The 22,412-nt window shown below is 28.3% G+C and overlaps 4 protein-coding genes across 6 annotated transcripts; 3 read left to right on the top strand and 1 right to left on the bottom strand.

The window, feature by feature from the left end:
- Window positions 1-1,617: 1,617 nt before the first annotated feature.
- Window positions 1,618-4,332, bottom strand: LOC109594556 (uncharacterized). Its single transcript, XM_020009775.2, has 2 exons — window positions 3,765-4,332; window positions 1,618-1,904 (listed from the first exon to the last, which is right to left on the bottom strand). Exons 1-2 carry the CDS (start codon window positions 4,120-4,122, stop codon window positions 1,846-1,848), a joined length of 417 nt encoding a protein of 138 aa, XP_019865334.1. The 5' UTR covers window positions 4,123-4,332; the 3' UTR covers window positions 1,618-1,845.
- Window positions 4,333-12,805: 8,473 nt separating this feature from the next.
- Window positions 12,806-14,393, top strand: LOC109594561 (uncharacterized). The gene is made up of 4 exons (XM_020009779.2): window positions 12,806-12,821; window positions 12,985-13,113; window positions 13,168-13,337; window positions 13,392-14,393. The coding sequence occupies exons 3-4, from the start codon at window positions 13,317-13,319 to the stop codon at window positions 14,070-14,072; spliced, it is 702 nt and encodes a 233-aa protein (XP_019865338.2). The 5' UTR covers window positions 12,806-12,821; window positions 12,985-13,113; window positions 13,168-13,316; the 3' UTR covers window positions 14,073-14,393.
- A 404-nt stretch (window positions 14,394-14,797) lies between these two features.
- LOC109594552 (uncharacterized) lies at window positions 14,798-18,192 on the top strand. The gene is made up of 5 exons (XM_049969527.1): window positions 14,798-15,044; window positions 15,464-16,878; window positions 16,965-17,166; window positions 17,222-17,391; window positions 17,447-18,192. Exons 1-5 carry the CDS (start codon window positions 14,933-14,935, stop codon window positions 18,128-18,130), a joined length of 2,583 nt encoding a protein of 860 aa, XP_049825484.1. The 5' UTR covers window positions 14,798-14,932; the 3' UTR covers window positions 18,131-18,192.
- An 888-nt stretch (window positions 18,193-19,080) lies between these two features.
- Window positions 19,081-22,358, top strand: LOC109594533 (uncharacterized). 3 transcript variants are annotated; one of them, XR_007548745.1, is made up of 5 exons: window positions 19,081-19,344; window positions 19,604-21,018; window positions 21,096-21,297; window positions 21,366-21,519; window positions 21,578-22,358. XR_007548745.1 is itself a non-coding variant. In XM_049970245.1 (5 exons), the coding sequence occupies exons 1-5, from the start codon at window positions 19,233-19,235 to the stop codon at window positions 22,259-22,261; spliced, it is 2,583 nt and encodes an 860-aa protein (XP_049826202.1). In that variant the 5' UTR covers window positions 19,101-19,232; the 3' UTR covers window positions 22,262-22,358. The 3 variants fall into 3 exon arrangements, 2 of the variants coding, with proteins under 2 accessions (XP_049826202.1, XP_019865308.2); XM_049970245.1 differs by having other exon boundaries at window positions 19,101-19,344; window positions 21,350-21,519; XM_020009749.2 differs by having other exon boundaries at window positions 19,111-19,344; window positions 19,604-21,297; window positions 21,350-21,519.
- Window positions 22,359-22,412: the final 54 nt, after the last annotated feature.

Here is a 22,412-nt window from a genome sequence, read left to right as displayed (position 1 = left end):
TCCTCAATATTCATTTATAATAAAACACAAAAGCTGTATGTCAAGAGGTGACTCATCTGCTTTGAAGCCGAGATAAAATCTTCCAATACACGTGGTTCGATCAAAATGAGACTTTATTACAAGCACACGTTCACATACATGTCACGACTTGGTCTTCAATACGAACATAGGCGGTTTGCTTTATTGTGCATGTGAATGTTCTTTTTAATTCTTTGAAAGAAAACGCATTGTTAATAAAAGCCCTTTCACGATCGGCATTTGGAGCCCTTTACAATGCCATCAATACCACGATTGTGATTCATATCGATCAATATTTCGAGGAGTAAATATTTTAATTTCAAAAGGCGATACGTATCAAAGCTTTTGTGGGTTCTTCCAATGCTTAGACATATTTTATTTTGCACTTGTCAATTGAATGATGAAAATTGGAGTATTACAGTTTTTAATATTTTCATTGGTCTCCTAACGTTTGTTAACGAGACAATACATTTTCATTTGTACTTGTCCAGACAGCGTGTTTTGTTATAGGGGTTAACATAGATTAAAAAATACGTTGGCACGAGTCAAAAATTTTTAAATCATGCGGGTAACCGAAAAACAGTGTACCCTTGTTATGCAAATTTTTATTTTTACATCTGCCTCAAAAGCAAATTGTTCATTGATATTTCATTATCGAGTTTTGCATATATTACTAACATAAGCAGTATGGGTCTAGGACATTTGGCACACTCCCCTATATTTATTATAGAAGTTTTGTTTTATACCAGCAAGAGAAAATAGTCACGTCCACAGAACTGTTTAATTTCTCGTTCTTAATAAAACCTTTTATCTATTTTTTTATTGTTACTTATTTTTATTTGAACAAAAGTCAGTAATTTAATTTAATTTTAAATATGTTATCTTCAGAATTATAATTTCAAGCTTCAAATTTTATATAAATTTTTGATTTTTTTTTCTTTAATCATTATTTTATGTATTAAAAGCATGATAATAAATTTATATCGGTACTAATTGCTTAAATTGGTACATAAATCAAAAATATTAATCAACAAAAATCGTAAATGTAAGTGTTAAGTTAATTGACGAAATCAAACCTTAATTTAATTATTATACTCTCATTAAAGCTATGTAATTATAAACAAATAACTCTAAAGTATTAAATTAGTTTCTATTTGAAATGCTGATAGCAATCATAAAATTTTATTATCTTTTTTCATCAACAATATTGATATTTTTAATGTGTTTATATTATATCATTTGATGTAAACACCATATTCAAAGATAGTATGGGCCATTAGTCAGTTTATATTTTGTTATGATTTTGACAATACCCAAAAAGTTTATGAGTCACATGTAAACAGGAAATTAGTAAAAATTCTGGTTTTGTATTTTAAAATGTGTACCATTATCGCCGTCGTTTATTTAAAAAACACGTCCCTATTTGAAACAGGTTTATATCCAAAATATCAACAAGTGTTGCATTGTGTTCGGAAAGGTTGATAATCCTCTTTATAAAAATTAGGGTAGCAACCCTTTAAAAACTCAAGATTTTAATGCTGTGACATTATGTTTGCCACCACTTACCAATATCAAAGTATCTCAAATAAAACAATTAAATAATAAATAATTTAATTTTTATTAATCGTTAAATAGATTTAATATAAGCAATCTATACACATATATACAATCAAGGACTAGACAGTAATAACAGTATATAACACCAAGAGAAGAACTTATATCAAAATCACATTCCCCAAGCAATATACTGCAACAGTCACATTTTTTCTACAAACTAAATAACTTTGGATAAAGCATATTCTGTTAAGCATACATCAGTAAGTCTTCTCAATCCTTTGCGTCTTTCTTCAGCTCCACATTCACACATTTCTTCGCCTTGTAGAAATCTGCAACAAAAGGAAAACTTCGTTAATAATCATCGATAATGGGCATAAATTTGGGTGGCAGAGATTTTGTTAAGATGAGTGGATATGAAGGGGTTTCGCAGATCATTTTTACCTGGCCGCATCAGAAATAGACAACGTTCCGCCATATGTTCGTAATTTTAAGTGGTCTTCTGCATATATACCGACCAGCTGATTTGAACAGATGTCCGCCAGTTATTATGTGAAATATGTATCTAAAGGTGAGACCAATAGTTGCATACCAAGGGAGAGAGAAAGTCGGAATGCCAACACCTAATCGAATTGTTTTATATTATATGTTATAATTATCTGTTGTTCCGTGGGATGCAAAATCTTATTGTTAATTGTAATAAAATATTCTGAGAAGTCAAACCACAAACTGTAGTAATATGATAATCCCTTCCTTTACCGCAATATTTTCTCTACGGTCTGATGCGATTCGTGTGACTTCCAACTGTGAGTGTAGTGCACGCATTTTTATTTATAAATTTAAATTAGGTAAACAATGCATAGATTTATATCTTTCAGTTGGATTTATAATTGTGGGAGCCAGTGGTTTTATGCATTTTAATTGAAATCGTAACGAATTTTTGTTACACCTGACCCATTTCTTCATGGTTACAGTTTTGTGATTACATTATCCTCATACAAATCTTTTTAGTCTGAAGATCCAATGGGTAAAATTGCATATAAAATTTTAACTGGGAAACAAAAGGTATTTTACTGTTAGAAGGATTTATGTTGGAACTATAACGTTTGGCGATAAAATCTGAAAACTAAGACCTTCGTTTATGGACGGACAACATAGATAACTGGTACTATTACAGTAATTGTCTACCACATTTCTGTTATGGCTCGACGTTTTCATGTGAGAATGCATAGAACAACCACATTCCAATGCGATATTGTTTCCAAATCAGTAAATCACATTGTTTAAATACATGAGACCTTTCAATCCGGGTCTTAGAAATGAGGTCGAACATTACCCACATGCCTAGCAACTAGCAACTGGTCTCAATGCAATAGAAACCGAACAACAATTGCATTCGTCGTTTACAGACGTGACCTTCTAGACGATAGAGAGAAGGCCGATTCCGAGAAATGGCTGAAAATAAGCGCGTATCGGGTATGACTCACGGGTCCACTTTTGGAGGCCCACGCCGACGAGACAAGTCTACCTAACGTATTGAATTATCGATTTTCGGCGGGAAACGTCTTGAAGTTCGTTACAATTGACCATCACCAACGTCCATTTGAAATCGGCTAATTATAGAAATGAAATCGTTTATTCAAAGCTCATACCTTCCTCACCAAAGGTTAACTTGTTTCGGGTTTGTGCGGCAAAAAACAGAAACGTATTAACGTTTTGTACTAATAAAAAATTATGCCAGCTGTGTGAAATATCGATTTGAAGTCAATAAATTAATGTGGTATTGGTTATTGATGGATATAATTTAAGAGGTGCATGTACAATTTCCAATAGCAAGATTAATAAGTTTAAAAAGTTTATCGTTGATGGAAAAATTGCGAATGCATTTTTGTCACGCTAAAATTAATGTTATTGAAGTGTCTAGCCAGATTTGTACTTGACTTGTCCCACAAATGAAGTCACAATTTAAAAACGATTAGAAAACATCAAAAGTGACAGTTATAAGAGATTGAATTAAATTATGTTCAGTGCTTCGAGTAACGACTTTTTTATTGATACTGCAACTGTCTTGTCTGACATAAATAATAACGATTATCATTTGCCAGGTAATCTTCTGCACATTTATCGATACCCTGGCGTTTTATGGAAATCATAACTACAAACAACTTTACATTAAACAAATATTTAAGTACCTGTGAGAACTGCCTGATTATTAAAGCTGGAGAACACTTTCCGTTTGGCCTTGAGTACTTTCCTCGCACTTTTCACTTGTGGCTTGCCATTGAAGACATTCTCATCATTTTCCTTCTCCAAGTTCTCCAAATCTTCGGCGGTAAAACCGAATCGTTCCTTGAACCTCAAATTGTCCTTCTCCTGTTGTTCTTGCATCATCCTTTCAGTATCCTTCGGGTCTGGCACGCCGAACAAACACCTCTTGGCATCGCCCGACTTCTTCTTGATCAACATACTCAAATTCTCCGGCCTTTTAGGCCTGACGTTCTTCTGATTGTCGACTTCGATAATTTGAAGTTTGCAGACGTACGAAAACATGTTTATTTACTGAGTTTGCACCGCACCGGGAACACGTTCACAACAACTGGGTTTTGGAGTGCGTCGTGCAGCCAACCAACTCGGCAGGATTGTCGCGAGCGAATGCATCCAGCCGCTGGCTTCCTTTTCGACTAGACCCATGCATCCCCCCACCCAATGGTACCTTAAAAACGCGCGTGGAATTTGGCCAATGCGCGTTCGAGAGGCGATTTTCTCATCTTCAACTCGTGGCGGCACAATGGGCTAATTAATGTTTAATGCATTTCGATTAATAAACTATTCTGTAGAGTGAAGGACATACTTTCAACGCAAATAACTTTACATTATTATGCGTGATAAAATACAATATACCTATTATCAATTATTATATTATTTTGTACCGTTCTTCCTACTGATACTAAAATATTTGTAGTTTCCAAATTTACTAATTTTTAATTTAATCAACTGTTGTATTTTCATTCAAATTAAGAATATTTTCTAAAAAAATGTTTCAAAATATCACTATTGTCTCAAATGTAGCTATATATGATAAAATCATATTTGATCGCTCTAAAGCCAGAATAATTAAATATAAGGTTGGATATAAGGATATTTTTTTCTCGTTTTAATTAAAACCAATCATTGTTGCTAAATAATCTATTAATTTTTATGCCTCTTGAAATAATGTTTTATTTTAGATAAAGAAACATAAATAATAATATCATCATCTAAAAATAATTCAGTATATAACTTTCTTAGTATCTACTACATAGAAAGAACCTTTTATTGTTACATTTTTAAAAAATTTCATTTGATTTGAAAAAAGTGGACGATATTTCATTCTCCAAAGAAATTCCAGGGAAATTTTAAAATATTTTAAAACTGTTAAGCTGTACTAAATATTTAAATTGTTCTATTTTTAAATTTAAAATAACTGATTAAATGAAAATCTTACATTCTTTTTTTTGTCAACTTAAATATTTGATTATTTAACAGTTCTTAAGTTTGCTACTTGATTTATGATAATTTGTCTTCGTCGTCATAACTAAAATCAATTTTTGTTGCTACATATTTTTTACTCCACCTCAAAGTTTTATTTTAAAAAAAAATATATCATCATCTAAATCTAACATATTTTACTAAATTTATTTTTATATAAGTTTTAATACTTTTTATTTAAATTACTTGTAACTAGCAAGAAAAAAATAATAACGTAATAAAACCAATAATTGATGATCTATAATAACTGTTTATAAACATTTATATAACATTTATTCATAACAAGTCAATATTTTATTTATTTAAAAAATACAATAATATATATTAAATAGTTTCGTGTGCACGATGTTTATTAGAACTACACAAGTTTATTATAAATAAGTTTTGTTTTTAATTATTGAGGGTGATTAGCATGTTTAGTGCTTTTTGTTTTGAAAATTATATTGACTATATGATAAACAAATATAATATTTTTAAACTGGCCATAAATTTTCATTCATAATATTAAAAACTTCTGATTAACTGATGGAAATTTAATACTTAAACATTATCATAATATTTAGATAATTAAACAAATATACATTAAGAGACGATAAAGATATCTATGTAGTAAACAAATTTTATGCCATAAAATTCTTTCAGCAATTATTTTTTCAAAATATTCAAATATATATTTATCAATCGATTTTTATCTGATATTTTGACTTGAAACAGGGACGAGGAAATAACAATAATTAAAGTTACCTTCACATTGGCGCCCAACGTTTGGGCGCCATTTCCTAATTACAATTAAATGAAAAGATGCGAAACATATTAAGATCTTAATATCGTTCCCAAATAACATAAAATTCGCAGAGTTTAACAAACATCTTTGTTAGTCAATCATTCACCTTTGAAAAGAATGAACTTAATGGTACTTTAATTATAACAAACATACCCACTTTTTCTGTCACGGTTACCGTGATTTGCTATTGTAGACCTTTTTTCAGTATCCGTCTTCCGGTCTCCTCCCACAAACGGGGAAACTCCACTGGTAGTGTATATTTAGAACCAATTTCTTTGTACGTAAAAGGAATGAGTAACAAAAATAATCTAGCTAACGTTTGTTTATTATTATCTTTATGATTTGTTCTGTTATATGAATTTAAAATAATAAATTAAGAAATGGTTTTTATGATGGAGATACGGAGTTTGGTTTAGTTTAACAAAACCTAAAAAGAATTAAACGTACCATTAATTTGAAATTTACACAGAATTTATATTTAAAATATAGTTTTATAAATGATTTAAATTAACTACTACTATTTGTATTACATTTCTATTTTGTAATTCTCTTATGTAAACATTTGAACAATTTTATTTCGAAAATTATTATATTATATTGCCAGTATTTCAAATAATAAATTTATCTCCGGTATAAATCTGTGAGGAGACAAAAATACAGAATTTTCCTTATATTATTTATGATTAATTTATGGATTTAATATGTTATTTCAAGCTATAATGTTACCTCTTAAATCTACTTTTAATATTCAAAATAGAACAGGGATATACCTAATACTAATAATAAAATGCTTATTGTAATAGAATAATTGTATTATATTGGGTCACTATAGCTTGCTTCATTTGTGAATATATCTGGCGATTTATGGAAAATATTTTTGTCACCTTACATTGTAAAGTACCTGTCGTAGTCCATTCTTAATGACTATAAATCTCCTCTAGACCGCATAATACTATCAGGGCAGTTAACTTTCGTTAAATTTCAAAATGCAAGAGAAATCTCAGCGACCCGGTGATTACGTTTCCAGGGTCTTGTCTCATTACAGAAATTAAATCATAATTAACTATGGGAGGACTGGATAATTATCCGATGCTACGACAGGCAATTGTTCTGGTCGTCAGCCCGTAATTTACATACAATCCCTGTCGATTGTTTCTAACGTGGATGGATTTTTTTATTTACAATTGTGCTCTCTCCAAAATTACATGCAAATCTACTTCAAACTATTATTATTGTGTTGTCTAATAATTCGCTTTGCACTTGACTCAGTTGTAGACTATTATTACGAAATAATTGTACAATTTTAAAACAAACTGAAAATGGCATTAAACAAACTGTTCTACAACATCATGTAAATATTTAAGATTAAATACAAAAGTGCAATGAACCGTATTGCAAAATTCTTCTCTCATTAGAATTTATAATTGTCCAGACCATCCATAAATACAACAATAAATTGATATTATGCACTTTTGTAGTTGTTATTGAACTCTATAATGGTATTGTTATTCATATCAACAAAGTAACCACATTAATTTTTTTATTATTTAATAATATTTATTTTTCTGGTTTTGAGCGTAATGTATATTATTATATTAAGTACACACATCCGGCTCGTTTCTATTAGATTTGTGCTGACATTATCTAAATGGAAAAATTTCTTAAAAAACATTTGTTCTTTTTTAAACTTTTAAAGGATGTTATTCAAAAAGATTTATAAAGTTAACAAAAATACGCTGGTTTTCAGATTTAATTAGTTAATTTTGTTTCGGCAATATTAAGTTTAATTATAGCTTGACAAATTACATGCATCAATATACAGGATGTGATAATCCAGTATTGTACAAATGAGCGATCGTCACAGTTGGCTGCAGCAAAATGACGGTTACAAACTTGCATAAAATGTATACACTTTGAAACAATGGAATCAGTCTACAATGAATAAAACAAAAGTTTTATTGTTAATGAAATGCGATACGAAAATAAACAGTGCAACAATGAGCATTTTTGTGGGTCGTATGTAATCTGACAAAAAATCTTACAAGGTTTGAAATGATTTTTATTAACTAAAGATTTAACAAACAAAAATCATTAGAAAGGAGAAAATACTGATTGTCATCCATTTTTTTGTTACTTATAAATCAAAGTTTGCGTAAAAAAATCCAGGTGTTTCCTTTAGCCTTAATTGACTGGTGCCCCTACTGTTAAATTTGTTATAAGAAACGATGCATAACAGTTTCTTATTCTTTCAAGGAGTTCATTTCAAATTTATCGACCATAAACGGGCAGGTGCTATACCGATTTTAAATTAAAGGTAGACTAAAATTGTTTGGTTTTCACCGTTATTAAATTTAATCGTTATACTAATTTACCAAATAAGTCACTCCAACTGTAAAACGCAATTATTAGTCAATTTTATAGAAACAATTGGTCGACTTGTTATTTGGTGAAAAATTTATGAATTTGACTTTTTATGTCCACCCAAATTAATATAACGTCATATGATTTTAAGTACTTAAGAAAATAAAAAAATAAATTAGTGAATATACTTATTTTATCAAAAAATTAATTATACGGATGTTATTTGTTTTTAAGGACCTAATACTTAAATAAAATTTATTACGCAACCCATTATAAATCTATTTTTTATAAAATAATTTCGACCAAAAAAAGAAAAAAGAATTTTCTAAATATTTCTTTGCTTGACTTTTTTTATATTTTAACCGTTAAAATGAAGGCAGATAAACAAGTTAACAACTATCATTACTACGTGAAATGAGTCTAAATACATAAGTACTTTTGTACATAATAAAGGCCAATTTATATATGGTTACACTTAAGATCACTGCAGTACTACCTACACGTAATATGTTTCTCGAATGGACATGACCTAAGCAACAACTACTAATAAATATGCACATTTTATGATTCATAAAACTCTTCCATTCTTTAATACGTGTTTCTCCTAAATTACTTAGACAATCCCATTAAGAAACATCAAAGCGGTGAGGTACACATCCAAAACTGTAAAACCATGCAACTTCCCACCGAAAACCGTAAGTGAACTTCCCTTCGAAACTCAGTTCCCATAAACTAACAGACATTATTTATGGACTGAATCAATTTATTTCAGCGGTAACTCCAACAGGTTGCACGACGGAAAGAGAAATCCACGGGACAGTTAGTAGAGAATTTTCCCACCGACGCCTAATGCCATTGTATTGTTTTAGGGGTGGTGCCCCCAATTTAGGATAATGTAAATGTTACAATTGAGTACATTCTGTATTTTTAATGTGTCCGGTCACTTCGATTAACACCAAATTTATTGTGTAACGGTCAGTATGTGTGAAGGGTGGCGCTTATTAGTTTTAAAGGGCTGTAATTTAAACTCAATGAACTATTACACGCCCTTTTAACGTTTTTCAACGTGATATATGATTGAGCCTAACGCTCCCAATAGTTTTCAGTAACGGAACGTTTTCAAATTATATATAAGTTTAACGGTTTTATTATTTACATTAGTTTGTACTCAAGAATTTAATTTATCATTGGGTAAATATGTTTAGAACTTACATGAGACTTATAGTGCATATTCAATAAAATTCAATAAATGAATTGTCGGCAATTATAGGGATAATTGCTTACTTCTGAATAAATTGATGTTTTCTACATTAATTAATTTTATAATTTAAATTATAATTATTTATATCGATGAATTGTAATAAATACTCTTCAATAAGGAGCTGTAGTTGTCTAGAATATATTAATCTTGGTTCTTATTTTATTTATATCTCATATTTTTAAATGATAATTATTAATTTTGTTGTCAATAATTAAAAACATACAAAACTAATAAATGTAATTTAATATAATAATATTTATGTACAGAAGCAAAAACTAACAGGAAAAAACTACATAAAGTCATGTTAAGAATTAAAATTAAAAAAATATTTTCTGTTAACTTAAAGAGGTCAAAAAAGAAATTTTGAATTAAAAATATCTATAGCGTAATGTGGGTTGCCTTACTTCTAAGGCATAAATTTATGACCTGTGGTGAAATCTATTGGAATATCCTACGAAACATAAAATGCAACTTTAAAGAATCTTTTAAACAGATAATTATTTTTTTATTTAATTAAAATGTTGCCATATAAATCCAGATTTATATATTTTAATTGAAACTGTACGTTGAAAATGTGTTAAAATGGCCAATTCATATATTTCTCTAATACGTATATCGAAAGGGTTTTAAATAACATTTACGGCACTGAGTGATGTTCCACGCGAGTTATTTCTTGATTATGTTAAAGAGGAGGGTAATTATCTCATAGCTAATAATTGCATTTTAATAATATGTTAACTATTATTGTTTGTTTCTTATATTATTAGTGATTTTTAAATTTCTGAGTAAATGTATGTAAAATTATCTGTTCCGAAATGTTTAAAACACTTGGTGAAAATCACTCAAATTTGGCAAACTATGTCTCCCCAAAGTCATTGGTCAGAAAATGTATTGGTATTTAAACAAATGAATTAAAATGTTATTTTTCGCTGCATCAATTTATACGTTTTCTATTCTATTTTTGAGGTAATATTGGTTGCCTTCTAATAACAAATTTGTCAACCAAGGTAAAATCTGTTGGAATATCATACAAAACTTAATAAGAAACATTGAATAAATCTTTGCTCAATCGATTACAAAAACTTTCTCAAATACATATAACAAAAATAATAATAATAAAATTTTCCCTTTATTTGTTTACATTTAAATTATCTAAATCTCATTTATTATAGTCGACTTGACTTTAAAAACGTATTTTTTTTCCATAAAATAAATATAATCTTGAATATTTTTAATTTAAGTCAGCTGGACAATAATTTAGTATTAGACAATTTCGTTCAATGGCATAATGTTGCCTAATTGCAATCATTTTATCTAACATGTCAATATGGTTACAGTATACTTTAGAATTATAGTAGACGGTAGATAATGTTATTCAACGCTCAGAATCCACTTCAATAAGTACTGCGACCTTACACAGATGTACTCAACTGATTGTGCGTGATATCATTGTGTTATTAGACTGTTAGTTTTAATAAAATGAACTACGAGCAGATGAAATTGGAGAATGTATTAAATAGCATTTACAACAATAAGTTGACTATAAGTGATAATCTACGCCAGTTACTACTAAATCATGTTAAAGAAGAGGGTAATTATCCAATATTTGCATTTTAATTATATTTATCAACTGTTATTGCTTATATCATATATTCCAATTATTGTTTAGTCTTTAAATTGTTTACAATTTCAAACAAAAGCTTGTAATATTTAATTTTATCCATATTCGTATTATTTTATAGATTTATATTACCATTATTCCAAAATAATATCAAATTTTTTTGCAATGAAATTTATCTATTGCATCGTTCATGTTTATTGGCTTATTATGACTATTTTATACAATTTACTATTAGATAAGAAAGTATGGGGCTTGATTATTAACTTTAATATTTTTCAGCATCAAATCAGAATCAAAAGTTTACAAAAAACTTCAACATATACTCTAATTGGATAGAAAGTGTAATTAAGTCATGGGTATCTGCAACACCTTCAATAAACTCTATGATATTTTTCATAGATATAATTACCGAATTCAGTTCGAGCAAAATAACTTTTCTTCTCTTATACCAGAATGATATAATAATTAAAACTGTTTCCATGTTGAAAAAAATGAATGTGACTAAAGACGCTGATTTAATGCGAGTTTATTTGAAGATGCTAAACAGATTTATATTCAACGAATATTCTAACCACTGGTTGGCCTCTTCGTTTAATTTGTGGTGTAATATTTTTGATACGATAAACACTGAATTGGTGACAAAAGAATTGGCCGAATTTACCGCAAACTTTCGTGCCCATGTTATCCATCAAAACAAATTACTTTTGGTAGATTTTTCTAAAATAGTATTGAAACCATTTATGGAATTAAATGCGAAGATTAACACAGGCAACTTAAATGGAACAAATGAAAATGAACTATATAATGAATTAATGCCAACTATAAAGTTTCTAAATGAAAGTTTTCAACACATCTTGTTACAAAACGAAAACTTGTCTTACTGGAATGGAAGTGGAAGTACACTACTCCCCTTCAGTAAATTGCTAAATAATTTGTTACATGTTGTGAGTAATGAAGAGTTCATACTTCAATTGAGTAAGTTATTGTTATTCATGGAAATTCTTGACTTGAAGAATTACAAATGTAATAAAAAATTCGTCACAAGTTTGAAAAGTAAAATGGAAGAAATTTTAAAATTAAACATTAACAAAAAGTACACCAATAATGTTCAAGATATATTATATCATTCATTGTTATTATGGCACAATGTAAACAAAGTAATCGACGTCACGTCCTTGGAGTTGGACTATCGATTGGATTTAATATTGATAGTAATTTCCACCACGCCACTCTATGTTGCATTGTTTCAAGTTCTTGGAAGAAATTTAACAGCTCTATGGACAGATGATGATATTCGAGAAATGATATGCGATTATGTGTTGAAAGCTATGGATAATGAAACGATAGATCTTTTCTATAAATTTAGAAACATAGTAATGGAAGAAATGTTCCTTACACAATTTGCATCAAAATCAATACAATTATGTTTAAAAGCGAGACATTTATGCACAAGAATTTCTATAACATATTTATTTCAAATGTTGGTGTACACTTTAGAAGACATCGCGTTAGATATATTCAAAAATAATGGTTTCAAATCGCCCTTTTTTGATGAATCATGTATCATCGATTCATTAGACGGGATTACTATTTTAATTGAAGAATTTGACTTGTCTTGGAAGGATGGTGTGGAAACAATAAAGGTTTTGAAGATAGTTACGGAGTATCTTACTAAACTAACATTATCACCTCAGGTAAATTATGAATAATATATTTTAAAAATACTAATACTAATATAATTTTATTCAAATATCTAATTATCTAATGCGTATGTAAAATTATAGGTAATTAACAAATGCTTAAACCTGGCGAAACTTTGTATCAATAAACATATGTGTCCTAATTTAATACTTCTAGTGGACACTGAAGATTCTCCTTTAAATTCTATAGGTCCCTTAATTGAGACTCATTTATTATCGGAAAATAATCAAATATCTGGAAAAGCATTGGAATTATTACTTGCCATATCTGAAAAAGCAGTTTCCGGTAAGTTTTGATATGTGTAAACTTATCTATTATATAAAAATGACTCAATTTTAGAATATCCACATTTTAAAAAAGTTATTTTAAACTCAAACCTACATACAAAGGTATTAGATATTTCAATTAACTGTGATAACAGTGAATTAAAATTAACTGCTCTGAAATGTTTAAAACACTTAGTGAAAATTACTCAAATTTGGCAAACTATGTCTTCCCGAAAGACTCTGGTAAGAAAATTTATTGAAAATATAATAATTGAATTAAAATGTAATTTTTTGCAGGATCAATTAATAGGATTTCTTAAAAACGAAAGAACAGATAGTTTGAGAGCCGCCTTAGTATGTTTGGTAGCTTCAATTTATGATGAAGAGTACTTCACACATGATCAAGTGAATGAATTGTATAATATTATGTCACATCTTGGGGTATATGATTATGAGTTGAATGTGAGAATAAACGTACTTCGTTTTTGGGAAAGAGTTATAGAGAAACTATTAACTGAACAAGGTATGATTGATAACGAATTTCCAGAAGTTACTTTTTCAAAAGATACACGAAAAATTATTATACTGGATGATCGAGAAATATTAAAAAGATTAAGAAAAATAATGAATGAATTAAGTGAAATAGGATGTCTATTTGTTTTGTCTAGAATTTCTATTAGTAGCAAAAGAGAAGAAAAAGATATATGTTGGAGTATAATTAATAGGCTATTGGAAATATTAAAAAAATATAATGTGGGTATCTATAATATAGACCAAGAGAAAAGTCACTGCAATAAGGAGAAACAAACTAGAATACAAACAGATTTTTATGCAGATACAGAAATCGTTACTGCACGACATTTTTTGGCAAATGTAACGAATGTTAATTCAGAAGATATAGTATCAAAAAAAGAGACATATTCTTTGGACGAACTTTTAGATAAAGTAATGCTTGAATATAAAAATACAACTGACTGATAGCTTTATATAAATAGAAAATTATTATTTATTTGTTTGTTGTTTAATATTGACTCAAATACTATGTAATTAGACAGTGGTGGTTGTCTTCAATATCTCAGAAATAATAATCAAAAAAATATTAATAAAGGTGATTCTGAAAAACCACGAATCATACTTTTAAGTCCAGAAATTGACACCGGGGTAATACCACTGATCTGAAAAATCAATTGTACCTGCTACTTTACTATTTAATTGTTAATTTAAAACATTAGATTAATAATCTGACAGTACAACCCCCACTATTTGACTACTCGATATAAATTTAAATAAAGTTTATTTTTAAAACATGTGTTTTTTTGTAAATATTGACTTAGTAATTAAATTATAATTTCGTTAATTGAGATTATAATAAATGTTGTAGAAGTGCACTGACAAAACAACCCAAAAATTTTGAAAGGTACGACATTTGAGAGAAGTAAACTGGTTGCCTCACTTCACAGATCAAATCTGAAAGTTGTGGCGCGATCTTTTGGAATATATGTAAAATAATATTTAAAATCTTATAAAATATCTTCACAAATCATTTGCCAGATGTATAACAAAAATTTGAAAAATAAAATTCATACATCCATTTTCAACCTAGAATTCAATACATTTTTTGGACAATTTGATATTAGAAGATTTGATTTATTAAATAACATTGTAATTACGTTATCAAATTTGTCATTTGTTTACGACATAATCTGGAATTATAGAAGGCAACATATGCCATTCAAAACTGTGATCACAGTTCTACAAGTATTGTGACCTTACCCAGATGTACTCAACTGATTGTGCGTATTATCGTTGTGCAATTAGATTTTACTAGTTTTAATAAAATGAATTATGATCAGATAAAATTGGAAAGTGTCTTAAATAGCGTTTACAATAATAAATTTAGTGTAAATAATGATCTACGCCAGTTACTTCTAGATTTTGTTAAAGAAGAAGGTAATAATTTAATAATTAATATTTAAATTTTAAGTGTGCAATTATTATTGTTTATTCCTTTTGTTATCTGTGATTTTTAAGATTTTAAATTACTCGTATTTTCTAACCACATTCCATATATTCTAATATTTGCACAGTATACTTCTTTTATTGTACACATATTGGGTTAGTCAGTTGGTAAAATATTATTCACAACGTTACTAAGAGTATGAAAAGTTATCTTCACCTGTGTAATTATATACTAATATTGTTTATTACAATTTAATTAAATAATAATTAAATTATTAAATTAATAAATTGTTTTGCAATTAAATAGTTGTTATTATTCTACTATATATCCGTCGACTAACCTAAAATATCTTATTTTTTATAATTTACTTTAATACAGTTGTATAAGACTATTGTGTTTATTGTTTCAGCCTCAAATGGGAATCATAAGTTTACAAAAAATACCAGCATCTTTTCCAACTGGATAGAAAGTATAGTGAAATCATGGATATCTATAACACCATCAACAAATTCTATGATATTTTTCATAGACATAATTACTGAATTCAGTTTGAATGAAATAAACTTTCTTCTCTTACATCAAGATGAAATAATAATTAAAACTGTTGACATGTTAAAACAAATGAATGTGACTAAAGATGCTGATCTAATGCGAGCTTATTTGAAGATGCTAAACAGTTTCATATTCAATGAATATTCTAACCATTGGTTAGCCTCCTCATTTAATTTGTGGTGTAATGTATTTGATACTATAAAAACAGAATTGGTGACAAAAGAATTAGCCGAATTTACTGCAAACTTTCGTGCCTACGTTATTCAGCAAAACAAATTACTTCTGATAGATTTTTCGAATATAATATTAAAACCATTTATAGAATTAAATGCAAAAATAAACAGTGGCAATTTGAATGGAACAAATGAAAATGAATTATATAATGAATTAATGCCAACTATAAAACTTCTAAATGAAAGCTTTCAACATATCTTGTTACAAAAAGAAAACAAAACTTACTGGAATGGAACTGGAAGTACATTAATCCCCTTCAACAAGTTGTTAAATAATTTGTTACTCGTTGTGAATAATAAGGAGCATATTCTCCAATTGAGTAAATTATTGCTATATATGAAAATATTCGATCTGAAGAATTACAAGTATCACACAGAATTTGTAACAAGTTTCAAAAATAAAATGGAAGAAATTTTAATATTAAACATAAATAAAAAGTGCACCAATAATGTTCTGAATATATTATATCATTGCATGTTATTGTGGCACAATATAAACAAAATTATAGAGCTGTCATCATTGCAAATGGACTATCGATTAGATTTAATTTTGATAGCTATTTCAAATACTCCAACTTATGTTGTCATGTTTCAAGTTATTGGAAGAAATTTGGCCGCCATGTGGTTAGAAGATGATATTCGAGAAATGATAAGTGATAATGTGTTGAAAGCTATGGATAAGGAAACGATAGATCTTTTCTACAAATTCAGAAATTTAGTAATGGAAGAAATGTTCCTTACTCAGTTAGCGACTGAGTCAATACAATTATGTTTAAATGCGAGACATTTTTGCACAAGAATTGCTATAACATATTTATTTCAAATGTTGGTGTATATCTTAGAAGACATTGCACCCGATATATTCAAAAATAATGGATTCAAGTCGCCTTTTTATGATGAATCATATATCAGAGATTCATTAGATGGGCTTACTATTTTAATTGAAGAATTTGATTTATCTTGGAAAGACGGTGTAGAAACAATAAAAGTTTTGAAGATTGTTACAGAATATCTTAGTAAACTAATATTATCTCCTGAGGTAAGCCAAAAAATCTTTATTAATCTCAAAAAACTACTGTTCAAATATCAAATTATTGTAACTATAATATTTAAAAAATGTTTTAGATAATTAGCAAATGCTTGAATCTGGCCAAACTATGTATCAATAAGCAGATGTGTCCTAATTTAATACTTTTAGTTGATAGCGAAGATTCACCTTTAAATTCTCTAGGCCCTTTAGTTAATACTCATATATTATCTGAAAATAATGAAATATCTAGAAGGGCGTTGGAATTATTACTGGCTATATCTGAGAAAGCCGTATCTGGTAAGTTTATCAATCGATTAAATTACATGTAACTCAAAAATTATTTTCATTCTAGAATATCCACATTTTCGAAGTGTTATTCAAAATTCAAATTTACATGAAAAAATTTTGGATCTGTCAACAAGTTGTGATGCTAGTGAATTGAAATTAATAGCATTGAAGTGTTTAAAATACTTAGTGAAAATAAATGCAGTTTGGCGAACTATGTCTTCCCAAAAAATATTAGTAGGAAATTTTGTATATATTTTTTTAAATATAATTAAAACATTGTTTTTTACAGGATCAATTTATAGACAATCTTAAAAATGAAAAAGTGAAGAATTTGAGAGCTGAATTAGTCTATTTGATAGTATCAATTTACGATGAAGACTATTTCACAGAAGAACAAATGAATGAAATATACAATATAATGTCACATCTTGGGGTATATGATTATGAGATGAAAGTGAGAATAAACATTCTTCATTTCTGGGAAAAAGTCATTGACAAACTTTTATGTGAACAAGGTATGATTGATAATGAATTTCCAGAAGTTACTTTTTCAAAGGATACTAGAAAAATTATTATATTAGATGATGGTGAAATATTAAAAAGATTAAGGAAAATAATGTATGAATTAAGTGACATAGGATGTCTTTTTGTGTTATCTAGAATTTCTATTAGTCGCAAAAAAGAAGAAAAATATATATGTTGGAGTGTAATCAATAGACTACTGGAAATTTTAAAAAAATATAATGTGGAAATTGGTAATATAGAGCAAGAAAAGAGCCAATACACTGAGAAGAAACTATGTGGAATGCACACAGATCTTTATCCAGATACAGAAATTGTTACTGTTCGACATTTTTTGGCAAATGTAATGGATTGTAATTCAGAAGATGTAATAAAAGAACAAAAAGTAGTTCATACTTTGGATGAACTTTTGGATAAAATAATCCTTAAACATGAAGATATCATTGGATAAATAGAAATTATATATTATAATTGTAATTTGTTTATTTGTATAATAAATATTTTATTTATTTATTTATTTATTTATTTATTTATTTATTTATAAGTAAAAAAAAATATTTCTGTATAACACAGATGTGTTATACTTGTTTGTTCATAAGATTGTCATAATGAACTTGACCCTAATTGAAAACAATTGTCAATGTTTAATGCAAATATTCTTTATAGTTGATAAACTACTTGTGTTACAATCACTGAGCTGCTTTTTAAAACTTCGTAATTATTGTAGTTAATCCCCAGGACCACTCCATAAGCCAGTGGCAGTGGGAAGCTAACGTATCTAATTACAATTTCAATTCTTTCCCAGAAGGATCTCCGACCTTCCTCGATTGGTTTTGATCTTTCTGAACCAGCTGACAGGGGGCTGGTATATTTGCCTTGCGTCTTCTGGTTCAGTAAACCCATGTATGCCTCGCATACATACATGTCTTGTCATTCCTACATGAATTTTCATGTATCTGACATATTTGGTCATGATCTTCGGATCGGTACCAGGAGGGAGGTTTTTAAAATTTCCCCTTTGTTCCAAAAAAAAAGTAGTTAATAATAGTAAAATTTATTGATCTTCATTTTTAATGTTTTATTTCAGTTCTCGTCAATGATTTCAATATAATAATAATTTAAAAAAATATTATTACATGTAATATAGGTTGCCTAATCAATCAATGTTGAAGTAACCAATACAAATAATATTTTCTAAATTCCGTAATATGACGAAAATGTGAAAAACTTAATTTTTGTTGTCTAAATTATCTAAATCTCCTTTATCTCATTTTAGTATACTGCACATGCACATGTATTTCCATGAATTGTAATCTTAAATTATCACGTGAACAATAATTTGGTATTAAACAATTTCGTCCAATGACATAATGTTGCCTAATTGTAACTATTTTGTCAAACATGGCAATATATTTACAGTACAGTTAAAATAATAGTAGACTGTAGATTAAGCACTGAGAACCCACTTCAACAAGTATCTCGACCTTACTCGATGTATTCAACTGATTGTGCGTAATAAAACTGTGCTATTAGATTTAGATTGTTTTAATAAAATGAACTACGAACAGATAAAGTTGGAAAGTGTCTTAAATGGTATTTACAACTACAACTGGATCCTAAGTGATTGTTTACGTCAGTTACTTTTAGATTATGTTAAAGAAGAGGGTAATTATCAAATTATATTAATTGTTGCGTTTTAACTATATGTCAACTGTTATTTTTTATTCCGTATATTATTAATGTTACGCTTTTGAATTATTAGAATTCTTAGAAAATAACTTATATTAACTAGGCAAAATCATTTCCTTTATTATTTTTTAATTAAATTGAATTATTGTGTTTGTGCATCTATCATATTTTAATTTTTATAATTTACTATTAAATAAGAGTATCAGATCTGTTTAATAACTTTCAATTGTTTTAGCATCAATCGAAAATCAGCAGCTTACGAAAAACACCAGCATATTTTCCAACTGGATAGAAAGTGTAGTTAAATCATGGGGGTCTGCAACACCATCAGTCAACTCTATGATATTCTTCATAGACATAATTACAGAATTCAGTTCAAACAAGATAAACTTCCTTCTTCTACACCAGGGTGATATAATGGTAAAAACTCTTGCCATGTTGAAAAAAATGAATGTTACTAAAGACGCTGATCTGATGCGAGTTTATTTGAAAATGCTAAACAGATTCATTTTCAATGAGTATTCTAACCATTGGTTGGTTTCCTCTTTTAATTTGTGGTGTAATGTTTTTGATACTATAAAAACTGAATTGGTGACAAAAGAATTGGCCGAATTCACCGCAAACATCCGTGCCCATGTTATTCAACAAAATAAATTACTTTTGATAGATTTTTCTAAAATAGTATTGAAACCATTTATGGAACTAAACGGAAAAATAAACACAGGCAATTTAAATGGAACAAATGAGGATGAGTTATATAAAGCAATAATACCAACTATAAAGTTTCTAAATGAAAGTTTTCAATATATATTGTTTCAAAATGAAAAAAAATCTTACTGGAATGGAACAGGAAGTACATTACATCCCTTCAACAAGTTACTAAACAATTTGTTAAAAGTTGTGAGTGACAGAGAATTCATTCTTCATTTGAGTAAATTAATATTATTCATAAAAATTCTTGAGTTGAAGAACTATAATTGCCACAAAAAATTTGTAACAAGTTTAAAAAGTAAAATGGAGGAAATTTTAATATTAAATATCAATAAAAAGTGTACCAATAATGTTCTTGATATATTATATCATTGCCTATTATTGTGGAATGATGTAAGCAAAATTATCGACTTACCATCTTTACAATCTGATTATAAATTGAATTTAATTTTGATTGCTATTTCTACAACACCAATTTGTGTCGTCATGTTTCAAGTTCTTGGAAGAAATATGACCGCTTTATGGTTGGAAGATGATATTCGAGAAATGATAAGTGAATATATGTTAAAAGCTATGGGTAATGAAGCAATAGATCTTTTCTATAAATTTAGAAATTTAGTAATGGAAGAAATGTTCCTTTCTCAATTTGCATCTAAAGCTATTCAATTATGTTTAAAAGCCAGACATTTTTGCGATAGAATTACCATAACATATATATTTCAAATATTAGTGTACACTTTAGAAGACATTGCGCCGGATATATTCAAAAACAATGGATTTAAGTCCCCATTTTATGACGAATTATACATATCTGAATCATTAAATGGTCTTACTATATTAATTGAGGAATTTGATTTGTCTTGGAAGGATGGTGTGGAAACAATAAAGGTTCTAAAGATTGTTACGGAATACCTTACTAAATTAAATCTATCACCACAGGTAAACTATGAAATCCTTCTAAAAGTAGTCATAAAATTGATCTAATTTTAAATTAAGGGTGCTCTCTAATGTTTTAGACAATCAACAAATGCTTAAATCTGGCCAAACTTTGTATCAATAAGCATATGTGTCCTAATTTAATCCTTCTAGTTGACACTGAAGATTCTCCTTTAAATTCTATAGGCCCTTTAGTTGAAACTCATTCATTATCGGAAGATATCGAAATATCTGGAGGAGCTTTGGACTTACTACTTGCCGTGTCTGAAAAAGCAGTTTCTGGTAACTTTTAAAATTAATTTGTGAACCCTCGTTAAAAATATCTTCATTCTAGAATATCCACATTTTAGAACTATTATTCGAAACTCGAATCTACATAGAAAGGTTTTGGATATTTCAACAAACTGTGATAACAGTTACTTAAGATTAAAAGCCCTGAAGTGTTTAAAATATTTAGTAAAAATTAAACATATTTGGCAAACTATCTCTTGCCGAAAAATAATGGTAAGAAAATTTACAATTATGTTAATAATATAATAATTGGTTAAAATTATTTTTGCAGGATAAATTTATAGGTCTTCTTAAAGTCGAAAGGGTGGACAGTTTGAGGGCTGAATTAGTATGTTTGATAATATCAATTTATGATGAAGATTATTTCATAGATGAACAAATGAATGAATTATACAATATTATGTCACACCTTGGTGTCTATGATTATGAATTGGAAGTGAGAGTAAACGTGCTTCATTTCTGGAAAAAAGTAATCGAAAAACTTTTATCCGAACAAGGTATGATTGATAACGAATTTCCAGAAGTTACTTTTTCAAAGGATACGAGGAAAATTATTATACTAGATGATCAAGAAATATTGAAAAGATTGAGAAAAGTAATGAATACACTCAGCGAGGTAGGATGCCTCTTCGTGTTATTCAGAATTTCTATAAGTAGCAAAAAAGAAGAAAAAGATATATGTTGGAATGTAATCAATAAACTATTGGAAATTTTAAAAAAATATAATGTGGAAATTGGTAACATAGAGCAAGAAAAGAGCCAATACACTGAGAAGAAACTATGTAGAATGCATACAGATCTTTATCCAGATACAGAAATTGTTACTGTTCGACATTTTTTGGAAAATGTAATGGATGGTAATTCAGAACATGTAACAAAAGAACAAAAAGTAGTTCATACTTTAGATGAACTTTTGGATAAAATAATGCTTGAACATAAGAACACAATTGACTGATAACATTATAAAAGCAAGGTATTTTGGTAATATTTTAAAAAAGTTTGAATGTAATGTTCAAATACAAACAAATTTGAATAAAATATATTTCTACATTATTCTTGTTTATTTATAAAAGTGCCGTCAGAACCAATTAATAAAACGAGATTAA

Source organism: Aethina tumida, chromosome 7, assembly GCF_024364675.1.
Source record: "Aethina tumida isolate Nest 87 chromosome 7, icAetTumi1.1, whole genome shotgun sequence".
Taxonomy (NCBI): domain Eukaryota; kingdom Metazoa; phylum Arthropoda; class Insecta; order Coleoptera; family Nitidulidae; genus Aethina; species Aethina tumida.
Note: the sequence above shows the minus strand (reverse complement) of the source record. Positions and strands in the feature narration are given on the sequence as shown.

Bases quoted from the DNA above. Each gene is read 5' to 3' on its own strand.
- LOC109594552 (XM_049969527.1), top strand. From the start codon at position 14,933: ATGAATTATGATCAGATAAAATTGGAAAGTGTCTTAAATAGCGTTTAC. The intron at 15,045-15,463 runs GTAATAATTTAA...TTATTGTTTCAG, and splicing joins AGATTTTGTTAAAGAAGAAG to CCTCAAATGGGAATCATAAG. The intron at 17,167-17,221 runs GTAAGTTTATCA...TTTTCATTCTAG, and splicing joins ATCTGAGAAAGCCGTATCTG to AATATCCACATTTTCGAAGT.
- LOC109594556 (XM_020009775.2), bottom strand. From the start codon at position 4,122: ATGTTTTCGTACGTCTGCAAACTTCAAATTATCGAAGTCGACAATCAG. The intron at 1,905-3,764 runs GTACTTAAATAT...CTTTTGTTGCAG, and splicing joins TAATCAGGCAGTTCTCACAG to ATTTCTACAAGGCGAAGAAA.
- LOC109594561 (XM_020009779.2), top strand. From the start codon at position 13,317: ATGTCTTCCCGAAAGACTCTG. The intron at 13,338-13,391 runs GTAAGAAAATTT...AATTTTTTGCAG, and splicing joins TGTCTTCCCGAAAGACTCTG to GATCAATTAATAGGATTTCT.
- LOC109594533 (XM_049970245.1), top strand. From the start codon at position 19,233: ATGAACTACGAACAGATAAAGTTGGAAAGTGTCTTAAATGGTATTTAC. The intron at 19,345-19,603 runs GTAATTATCAAA...CAATTGTTTTAG, and splicing joins AGATTATGTTAAAGAAGAGG to CATCAATCGAAAATCAGCAG. The intron at 21,520-21,577 runs GTAAGAAAATTT...TTATTTTTGCAG, and splicing joins TCTCTTGCCGAAAAATAATG to GATAAATTTATAGGTCTTCT.